We start from the raw sequence: 11,211 nt of genomic DNA, 5'->3' as shown, positions 1-11,211 counted from the left end.
AAAGTAATGAATAAACAGGTAAAATATTTAGCTTAAAGTAATGAATATACGGTTAAAATATTTAGCTTAAAGTTATCTATAATTGAGAAAAAAGGTTGGGAACTACAGGTTAACAAATTTTGTGATTGTCTTTTGCAGCATTTACACTGCAGTACTACATTCCTGCACAAATCAGATTAGCTGTGGATTTTGAGAATGCCTTACGTAATGCACAGAGAGGAAAATATAATATTTAATATTTTCCAACTTGCTTTGGTCAACTTGTGTACCCAGTAATAGTGTTTGACTTGACTGAAGTGTCAACCCAAACCCTAATGAAGTCTAACATTTTAACCTATTGTTTCACCTCCAGAAAATGCTTTCTCATGTGTCAGGATCAGATTTTTTACCACAGATCCTGAAGTCCAAATTAGATTATAACTCTCTTTAAGAGGGGCGAAATCTTCTGATGCAGTGTAAATGCTGCCTAAGTCCCTCCGTTTGTATGTCTGCTTCTCTGTGTGCGTCTTCATCCGATTGCCATCATTTAGAAATGCGGCAAGCGCAGCCGCCATGACGGAGCAGTTCTTCCTCAGCTCCCTAATATGGCCCCAAACCTCCTGATAACATTTGCAGTGCTAGCCGAAGGGGCAGAAGTAGAATGGATACTTTGATTTGAGCTGGGACTAAAGAGACTCAGACAGAAATACCATAACCCATTCATCACAGTGGCACAACCTCTGCAGGGAACGACCTCTCTAGCCAATTATACAGCAGTGCTGCAGAGGGGTTGAATGGGGCCTGCTCGTTTCAAACCATTCTTTCATTTCGATGGCATTTGGTGTTGACACTCTTTTTTGGCCTAAAAGCCTCTGATCTTATTCTACACTTTATCCCTGTTGGTTGGGATGTTCAGTATAGACTGCAGTGTTTTCTTCTCAACAGTTTTTTTTACGGCCATCTGTTCACATCTTAAACCAGGCAGCATTTTTTTTGCCTGATCTTTAGATTTCCTACAAGAGCAGCTTAGACGAGTAATTGACCCCTTTAGTCATATCACTCAGCATGTTTAGTCCCGCTTATGGGCATTTTGCAAGTATACTGTGTCAAACACTGACCCTTGGATATTTCAGTCTGCTCCCTTTCAACACCAGCGTCGAACGCTGCTGTACTCTCAGACACCCAATCCCCGCTGGGGGAGGAATGCAAAGCACAGGCGTGGGGGACCGGAGCAGGGTCAGATGTGACAAGCGTAGTAATGGGGGCGTCAGAAGGAAGCGGGCTCTGAAAAGGGATGAGTGCAAAACTCAATTATCATCCTCAGAGGATTAAATATGGCCGATTGTCACGCCGGCGATAAGGGGGCCTTCTGTTGCTGAGCCACTTTGGAGCTGGGGAGAGAAGAGATGAACGGCAGTGTCAGTGTGTTTGGCAGCTTTGGCGCACTGCGTGTATAAACGACTAAATGTGTGTAGATGTATGCATGTAAGCATCTGCGTGTGTGGCTGCATGGTTGTTGTTGTTTTTTCTCCATCTGCTCACATGCTTCTATTATGCAGCTCTGCACTCATTTCATCACCACAGAAATCCACTGCTTGGACTTTCAAATACGTCTCTATTTGCCTCGTGCTTACTGTGTCTTTGTGGGATTCAGGTACCCTCCGTCCTCCCGGCAGACGTCCCATGAGGAAGGGAAGGAGTGGTTGAGGTCCCATTCAACAGGGGGACTTCAGGACACAGGCAGCCAGTCCCCACTGTCTCCTCCGGGAGCTTCCTGCACGAACACTGGAAAATACCACTACTCCAACCTGCGTAAGTCTACAGCACATGTGTCAAACTCAAGGCCCGCGGGCCGAATACGGCCTGCCACGTCATTTTATGTGGCCCGCAAATCCACCAGCAAAAAAAAAAAAAAATTTTTTTGTTTTTTTTAATTTTGGAAAAAAAAAATTAAGTTAGACTTGAAAATGAAAATATCCCCATGGTCGAAATTATGAGATAGAAATTTGAAATTATGAGATAGCATGTTGTCTGTGTACCGACATTAAAACTATCACAACAGGTGGACAGGAGAGGGAACAGCCCGTAAAGCGGTTTTCCAACAAGTGATTGAGTTGAAAAAGATCGACAAATAATCCCAAAATGTCTACGAAGAGAAAAATTGATGCAGAGGGAAGAAGATGTAATTTAAGATGGGAAAGCGATTACATGTCTGTGCTTCAGGGAGAAAAACGGGTCTGTCTTCTGTGTTATGATGCGTGTCGGTGATGAAGGATACAATTCACGTTGGCATTTTGACACCAAACACGGAGCTAAATTTAGCCTCCAAGAAAAACATAAAATTGTCCAAGAATTAAAAGGCAGACTGCAATCACAGCAGAATATATTTACAAAAGCTACAGCCCAGTGCATGCTAAAGGTATGTGAGCAGGTGTGCTCCGACCAGAGACAGACTTTTACAAATGTCAGTTTGTGAAGAAACACCATCGCAGGCCGAGTTCATCAACTAGCAGCAATCTAACACAGCTAGCTAAGAGACGAGATACATCATCTATCAATGTTTGTAAGAGTCTCAAGGCAGACTTGACTGTCAGTGAGGAGCTCTTGGATGTAGCTGCCATGCATGGGACGACGGCAGGGAGGGACATTAGTGATGCAGAGAGGTGACAAAAATAGCTTTGAACAAAGTTAATGTAATAACTTGTGTTTGATGATATTTGTCTTTGTTATTTTCTTTAAAAGTTTGATCTTTGATAGAGTAATGTGGGTTTCTTAACCCTAAATTAAAATTATTTATGTTATAATAACAGAAATGTGCTTAAATATCATTTTACATTCATATAACTGCATGTACAATATTTTTACACTTGAATAAACAATAATCAAATGCAGAGACAGTTATTTAACAATATGTTAGGAGTAGTTACAGTTATACAGTCTTACAGTTACAACCGGCCCTTTGAGGACGACCGTGATGCTGATGTGGCCCGGAGTGAAAATGAGTTTGACACCCCTGGTCTACAGGAACAAACTCACTGTAGCACATCTGGAATAGATCAGAGTTACAACATGTCCATAGGCAGGGAATCTCCGTTTTTTTTATTTGCTCCCAGTTATTTTCATGTGTTAATATGATGTAATTTCTCACAGCCAAGAGTCTGTGATAGCCTGTACAACTTGCCACCAGCCATTACTAATGGCCCAGAATGCTTCTTCATTTTATGCCAACTTAAAGCGAGACACAAACAAACTAAATGGTGAAAAATAAATCAGTCAAGTGAGTAATACAATCAAAGGAGAATTTTTCACAACTGTTTCATGCTGTGCTTAAGAATATCTAATTCATGACACATCTGCAGCATTCTTCGATCATATCCAGCTGTATATATGTTCTTATTTCATGCATGAATAGTTGATCACTGATGAGTTTTACACATGCACAAATGTAACGATTGGAAAATATAATCAACACAGATCTTGGTGTTTTTGCCCTCCGTGCAGTGAGCCCCACCAACATCAGCCAGTATAACCTGCCACCAGGCAGCACCAGCATGAGCCGCTCCAACAGCATCCCTGCCCATGACTCCTTTGACCTGTACGGGGAGGGCCATCCACTGGGTGGCAGTGCAACCTCCCTGGAGGACCGCCCACGGGGCATCAGCCGCTCCGGCTCCTTCAGGGACAGCACCGACGAAGGTAGGACACACTCTCGAACGTGCTCTCTCGAAATTATAGATAATTTAAGGGCCACATTCAGCAAAGCAAAGTCCCATCAGTCACCAAGGACTTAAATACCAGATTTAATGAGCTCTTAGCTGATAGCTCACTCTGTTCTGATCTTTTTTTGTGAGAGATGTAAGAGGCTGTGATTGCATTCATATAGAGGTCAGCTTTTTAACATGCTAAATCATGTTTTTTTTTCACTGCCTCACTCACTTAGTATAACTGAGCACATCATCTGAATGACTTACCATAGCTATTGAGTCAGCTATAATAAATACATAAATAAGCAATTACAGAACTGACTCCTGGTCAGATTTAATATAAAAGGTTAGAATATTATATGGTTAATTCCTGTTTTAATTACTTTTGTCACTCATTACTCTCCATATGTGCTTACAGTCCATGGCTCTTCATTGTCTCTGGTCTCCAGCACGTCTTCATTGTACTCTGCGGTAAGTAGCCGGCCAACTTCTCTTTCCTAAAGGTACAGCTTTCAGAGCTAGAGTTAAAGTCAGGTGCTGTATATGTAAAACTAGTAAAGCATGATGTAAACTAGAAGTAGGCAACCTTAGGTGTCACTAGCTTAACCAATTGCTCCAGCATTCCGCAAAGACCCGCCCTGCTCTGCCTCTGATTGGCTAGTACTCGTTGCCTTCTAAGCAGAAGGTTGAAGGTTGGTAGGGTTGGATGTGGATGTTTTCATAATGATAGCACCGTGCTTGTATAATGTTGATATGGTGCACTGATTCCTGAAAATTTTGGGGGAAAATTGGCAATTCATATCAAATAGACCCCTGATGTAAAAACACGTCAAAGCTGCTCCAATCACTACTTTTATATTAGCATTTTAACGAGTTTGTAGAGACAAACACAGATTGAATAGCAATCCAACTTGATAGTTCCACTCACCTCTGTGGAGTTTTAGCCTCTTTCCGCTCATTGGTTTGGTTTTCCAACCAGCAGTTTTATTGTTTTGGCGTAGCACCAAACAGCAAGGTTGGTGACGAGCTTGTGAAAAAGTGGAGCATTTAGCAGCCAAAAAGACAGATATTTCCCTCAAATGGAGACCATAACAGGAAAAGGAAAGTAAATGAAGCACTGGTGGCCAGACACACAACTCCAAATAAATGCTAATGTTGGTTAGCTTCTGTGAAATGTGTAAATATGCAACAAGTTTGCCGTAAAACCTTTATATAACGTGTCAGTGTTGTGTTTACAACTTGTTTCCCTGCCCAAAAAAGTTAGTGCAGGTGTAGAGCTGCACTGCCTGTGCTCCATTATTGGTGCACATTTGAAGCCAGATTTTTTTAAATGTGACCGCACATTTGTTCCCAGTGATGCATTATATCTCACATACACTTTCTTCCGTTATTTCTATCTCGTCCCTTCTGTGTCCGTAGAGCCCAAAAAAAGAACCTTCCATCACTGCATGCTTCTCATTTAACTTTGGCAGATAAGACTCCGGACAAGTGTTGGGTTTTCAAATAGCACAGGCAGCGTTCCAGTCAACAGATTTGTTTTTAGGTGGACAAATGTTTCCAATTGCACTCGCAGGTTGCAGAGGAAAGTGCTGGAAGGATGATGGAGATTATTTTCTGTTATTTTAATCTCATTTCATTTGAAGTTGGGTTTAATTCTCTTCTGCTATGTTTTGGCCATTTCATAACTTCTCTTCGTTGACATTAAAATGCCATTTACTCTTTGAAAGATGCTTGATTAAACACACCTCGCGGAGCCAATAATCGTTTTCATTTTTCTTCCTTACAGACAGAGGAGAAAGCACACTCAGAGGTAAGGATGGGTAATAATCCATCCGTCTGCATGTCCGCTTCTCCTTAGCACCTTCCTGCTTCACATTCAGACACTCACACCTTGCTCTGCAGATGCGGACCTCAAAGGCAGCTGTGAGGAAGAACAAAGGAGTTTATCTTATTTAGTTTTGATTATGCCCTTCAGGAGTTTTTCTACATCTACACCTCTTTACGTTTGTGTTTTTCTGTTACACTGCGTCTATATCAGAGAGGGTCTGTCTATGTCTAATCAAAGCACAAACAGTGATATTTGTTCGACTAAATTTGGCCTATTGTTGATGAATATTTTGAGCCAGAAATCACATAAATATGTTAACGGTGATGGTGGATAAAGTTTGGATCAAACTAAATTGGCAAATACACTGTGGTGTTGGTTTCAACCCTGCCAGATGGGTGGAGTTTAGCATTTGAGGAGAGCTCATGAGGTACAAACCGTCAATAATGCTCAGTCACAGTGCAGTCCCACGATCCTGGTTCTTTTTTCCTTCCTTCACATCAACATTTGACATTTTCCACTTTCAGACCCTGAGACAGGTGACCTGCACATGACTCCAATTTATCATCATTTATTTGAGACATTTGCTGTCATGTTGGCACAACAGCAACTTGGCTACGCAGCTTTGGCATTGGGGATGAGTAACGGCAATGAAAAGAAATCATACAAGGGACTCGCTTGGTATTTTTTGGAGAATTCTCAAACGAGGAAAAATCGAAAATCCTCCTAAAATGTCAAAACTTTCAATGTGTTGGAAAGGAGTGGGAAACATGTCTTTAGTCATATGGATTATATCCAAAAAACAGACAAACAGTGATCCAAAATTCTGATATTGACAACAATTTGGAACTTGTGAAAGAAACCAAAACTTCGTTGTCCTTGTGTCGTCCACTTTGGTAAACTGACACATTTGGTACTTATCTTATTATGTAAGAAACAATATCAGGTATTTGCAAATGTTTTTTGACCCAGGTCAGGAATTCTTTCTCCTGCTGCGCTGCTCAAAGTGTTACCTTGAGAAAACCAGTGCTGTGGCTTGTGATAACCTCTGTCTCTCCAGCCATGTCAGTACATGCTGTTTAATGGAGGCATGCAACATAGTGTTAATATTTACTCTTCTCTTTTCAATCAAGGGCCAAACAGTCCAAAATTCCACGGTAATCCCCCACACTTTGTGTTCACACTTTACCCCAGTGTCTTTTTTGCACAGTTACTGCACAGTTTTTACACCAAAGTTATCAGCACGGGAGTTGCACAGTTCAAAGTTCAGCAGCGCTAACTACGCCTCTTTGCTCTCTCTTCCCCCCCAAACAGCAAATCAGAAAGCTGCGTCGGGAGCTGGACGCCTCTCAGGAGAAGGTGGCGACCCTGACGTCTCAGCTGTCTACCAACGTGAGTTTGTTTACTTCAGAACACGCCGTCAGAACAGCTGGCTCATTTGCATGACAAACCTCTGTCGGAGAGCTTTTTGTTGGGAGCGTTGCCTATCAAAGGCCTGGAAGGAATATACTGTAAATCTTTCAGACGCCCACTAATTTCTTATCTCTGTTTTTGAAGCCAGGTGCTTGTATTTAGGCTTTTGCTTGTTTGATTTTTAGTGTGTGTTTTTTGTGTGCTTGTCCTTAAGATGGGATGTTTTCTTGTGCGTGTTTGTGTACCTGCGGCACAGCTAGGATTGCCTCCTTGCCTTTGTCTCAGCCGGCGGGGGGTTTTCAGTGAGAACAGGAGCCTCGCCCAGATTCAACCGAGCAGGAAGAATCAAATAAGAGATAGGCTGGCGCAGGAGAGAGAACGGGGGAGACAAGGATAAGTGAATCTAGACGTCACGCGTGGGTGAAACAAGAGCAAGATGCAGAGACCTCCAACCCCCAGACGGAGCCTGTCTTTGTGCTGATAGATCGACAAACTTCAGCTCCCGACTCAGCTCAGCCGCTCCACCCTCACTGATCAAGCGTGGAGGCAGAGGGGGTCTTCGCTTCGGTCTGACGCTTTGATCACAAAGTTGTGCCGAGCTGAAACTGAAGGCTAAACAGCAGGGAAAGTTGCCGAATGGAAGAGGGAGACATGCCTTTGTGAAAGAGTTCTGTAGGGACAGTCGGAACACTACTGGTTTGTTTGGGTCATGTGCAATGACTTGATAGATGAAGCTTCACATTTGAATACCCTGAAATGGGAACTCCACCGATTTTAGATATCAAAGTCTGTTTACGGGTGACTGTCACTGATTTTACAGCTAATTGCTGTTAACAGGTTAAAGTTAGTTCAACATTTAACTCTTAAGTTAAACAAAACTTAACTCCTTAACGTCACCCGATAGCCCTCTCCCCTGTGCCTGGCCGTGACGCATATAATCCGTCCTCCTTGAGAAGACAGTTGTTTGGATACATCCAGGTTTTCTGTTATTCCTCACTTGCTGATTAGCATAGCGAATCCACTCGTTTTCACATCTTAAAAGTCCACTTGCTGTCACGGGGATGGATGACAATTGGGACTCATTCAGCATCATCTTTGCAGCTTCGCTGCATCAAGCATAATAAAGACAACTTTGACTGTTTGCACTTTTTAACTATAATAACGATTGCTCGTTGCAATAGCTGCTAATGTTGGCATTGCTAATTATCTATCATGAGTCCGACCTCTGCTCTCCGACCCTCCACCTCCAGAGCAGGAGCACCTTGTACCTAGCGTAGCAAAGGACTTGGTATTATAGTTTAGTTGATGGCTTGACAAACTGGTCATGTACGCGTTAGCTTGACACAGGTTCACAAGTTGTGGGGAGGCTACTAACCTTCTACCAAAAGAAGAGAAATGCTACTGCTAACTCCAAAGTTGTGTTGTTTACATATTGTGGCTTTTATCTAGCTTGGTACCGTTATACGCTTGTCCTGCGTAGTCATTGGGGCTAAAGTTAAGCTAGCTGTTGACGGTCAGCAAATACCACCAAAACATAGATTGACTGCTTTTAAACCATAATGACTCATTTTCTATTCATACACATTTTTAATACACATAAAACCACTTCATACTTATTATCATATAACTTAAATAATATTTTGCCATGTGACAGCCTTAGAGTTGTTTAATTAAATGCACCTGTGACGGCGCTTGGCTGCGTAACAAAACTAAAGTTACCTAACGTTAACGAGTGATGCAAAAAAATGACTTTTGCTGTTGAGGAGTTAGTACAGTAATAAGAAAAATGTAATATGTATTTTTCAAGTCGCTTGCCCAACACCGTGTTTGGCAGTGTCGCCAGCATGACTCACACATGCGACAGCGTCCACTCAGCTTAGGCTTTACTTAACAGTGTGGCACATTTACAGGTCACATTAACACATGTCATCACCTCGGGACACCAGCAGTGAAGCCACTTTGGAGCCTCGGATTAAAGTAGAGACAATTCCCCGTCGCCGGTCGATACCACAGCTGTATTAGTGGGTGGCTCGCGCCCACATTTTATGTGTACATTGCAAACAGAGAATTCTCACAGTTTCTTTACAGTTTAGCATGGTTCAGTAAGCGCCTGATGATGCGGCATCATCGCGTACAGTATTTGACACTAGCTGGTTTCAAAAGCTACTGATAGGATTGTGATCACCCTGCAGCGAGAAGGAGATGCTGCAACAATATGAAGCAGGAAAAAAAAACAGTCAAGAACTTATCAAGTATGGCTGGGTGAGAAGAAACATTTTTACACTTTGCAGGGGCCAAATTATCCAAATTAGTATATTTTTTTTACCGTATGTTGCCGTGGCTTTGTGCAGCAAAAAAACATTTAAAACCATATACAGTACATACTGTATGTGTTGATGTTCAGTGGCCATTAACAGGGTCGCTTAGCATATAAAACGGCAGTGGAAAAAGCCGAACTGTGCCAAGCCATATGCAAACACCCACATGTGCTTTACATCTCCCACTCTCATTTTAGAGGCTTGGGATTTAAAAAAAAAAAAAAAAAAGTGAAAAAAACCAACATCCCTGGTGTTGTACTGGAGCTGCATCACACTGTATCCACATGACAGAGCAGTGAGTCGATGGTGCTATGAGCTTGTGTTATCCTCTCAATGGGGAGTGTGACCCGACAAGGATACGTCAGCCTTAGCAGCCCCGACATGCCGCCCACCCACGGTCCAAAACGAAACGCTCACTGTGCCGTGTGCAAGAGACGTCGCTTAATCGTGTATATTCCTGGAACGCATGTAGAAATACATGGAAATGTACAGGAAACCTACACATTGGTGGGTGTTTCGTATTGTGGCCACAGAAAGAGAGACTGGTATTTCCAAAATGTTGAAAAAGACAGAACCTTTTTTTTTTTGTCATTTTGAAACAGTATTTTGAGGATACCTTGCTTCCTTGTAGCACTAATTTCTTCGCCATTTATCCTTTAATATGGTGTGTATACTATAAGGGCATTTCAATTTGGTTGTGACCTCAATTTAATGGATATTTGACCTTAACTTGTGATTTTAGAAAGTGCGTCAATCATCCAAATATCTTTTGTCAATCAGAAGAGGAACCTTAGGAGTTTAGCCATAAAAATCCCCAAAAATGATGAAGTAAAAATGTATATTTTAAGGTTAGTGAGAGGGGTTTTATTTGTGGGGAAGCGATTTGCAAAACAGTTGCCTGCATTGTGTCGTCCTGCATTGGCTGAATGCATTTTAATTTCCTCTCCTCTCTTTTCATCAGAGAGACACAGAGGAGATTTTTCCATGATTGAGGTCATCTGATCTTGGCTTCTGCTGTGCTACTGCATACATCATTATAATTATTATCATTTTCTGGGTTTCTTTTGTGCAGGAAATTGAATTTGGATCTTGAATAGAATTTTAGGGGAGGTGTCAATGCCCTCGGTCACGCATGCCGACTCTCACATTAAAAACATATTTGCTGCCGCGCAGTCACGCTGGATTAAGAACACCCCACACATGTCGTTTTTAATTAACCGCGTGTTTGTTTTTGGTATTATTTGATCAAAATGGAGCAGAATTAGTAAAACCAACATCCTGTCAAAGGGATTAAGAAGAGCAAATGCTGCCAAACTGGTGAAGTATTGTACCACCTTTCAGCCGGTGGATGGGATACGTTTTCCTGCCTCGACTGACATTAACTCTGGTTTAAGAGTTTACACAGGAACCCCTCCCCCCCCCTCTCAAATCCCCCTTCCTCTTTCTACTCACCCGTCACTGTGTCACCCTAACCTTGTCGCCTCTCCCTTTCTGCTCAGCCAGGAAAGGTTCCCCCTCCCTATCACTCTCTATTCCGTTATTATTCCTCCCTATATTGGCCGTATTCTCCCTTATCATCCCCTTCCCTCCCTCCCATTCGTCACCTCCCCTTTATGCTGTAGTGTTTAGAGAAGGTAGCCCAGCAGCAGGTGCTGGCTTGGACCGCTGTAGTCGTGACTGTCCTCCTTGTGATGTCGTCTGGCAACTCTAGCCCCAAAAGACTTCTCTTCATCCAGTTCACTGGTTTGGCCCACCGTCAACCTCTACCCCAGACCCCAGGATCGGCACGGCGGTCCTAAAAACAGGGGGTCCGGCACACAAGTGTGTCAGCCGGGGCCAGGCCCCATGAGCAGGACAGACAGTTCAGCCACGGGACACGTCAGAGTTTGATCGGCGCCCCCTCTGTGGCGGACAGGTGGGCGGGTGGGGGGGCTGTTGAGTCGGAGCTCACAGGTGGAGTTGGAAAGAGATG

At 42.9% G+C, this 11,211-nt stretch overlaps 1 protein-coding gene across 2 annotated transcripts; it reads left to right on the top strand.

Moving 5' to 3' along the window:
* The first annotated feature begins 6 nt into the window (after window positions 1–6).
* Window positions 7–11,205, top strand: LOC116377602 (neuron navigator 3-like). 2 transcript variants are annotated; one of them, XM_031839270.1, is made up of 6 exons: window positions 7–1,791; window positions 3,454–3,675; window positions 4,102–4,154; window positions 5,470–5,493; window positions 6,642–6,665; window positions 6,823–11,205. In XM_031839270.1, exons 1-6 carry the CDS (start codon window positions 1,455–1,457, stop codon window positions 6,952–6,954), a joined length of 792 nt encoding a protein of 263 aa, XP_031695130.1. In that variant the 5' UTR covers window positions 7–1,454; the 3' UTR covers window positions 6,955–11,205. The 2 variants fall into 2 exon arrangements, with proteins under 2 accessions (XP_031695130.1, XP_031695131.1); XM_031839271.1 differs by lacking the exon at window positions 6,642–6,665.
* The last annotated feature ends 6 nt before the right edge of the window (window positions 11,206–11,211 follow it).

Source organism: Anarrhichthys ocellatus, unplaced genomic scaffold (genome assembly GCF_004355925.1).
Source record: "Anarrhichthys ocellatus isolate YVR2014 unplaced genomic scaffold, GSC_Weel_1.0 scaffold1444, whole genome shotgun sequence".
Lineage (NCBI taxonomy): Eukaryota > Metazoa > Chordata > Actinopteri > Perciformes > Anarhichadidae > Anarrhichthys > Anarrhichthys ocellatus.
This window is presented reverse-complemented; position numbering and strand designations above follow the sequence as displayed.

What these genes read in the sequence shown, in the direction of transcription:
- LOC116377602 (XM_031839270.1), top strand. Translation starts at nt 1,455, where the DNA reads ATGTATGCATGTAAGCATCTGCGTGTGTGGCTGCATGGTTGTTGTTGT. An exon ending in ATACCACTACTCCAACCTGC is followed by an intron (nt 1,792 to 3,453) that starts GTAAGTCTACAG and finishes TAATCAACACAG; the next exon opens with ATCTTGGTGTTTTTGCCCTC. An exon ending in CAGGGACAGCACCGACGAAG is followed by an intron (nt 3,676 to 4,101) that starts GTAGGACACACT and finishes ATGTGCTTACAG; the next exon opens with TCCATGGCTCTTCATTGTCT.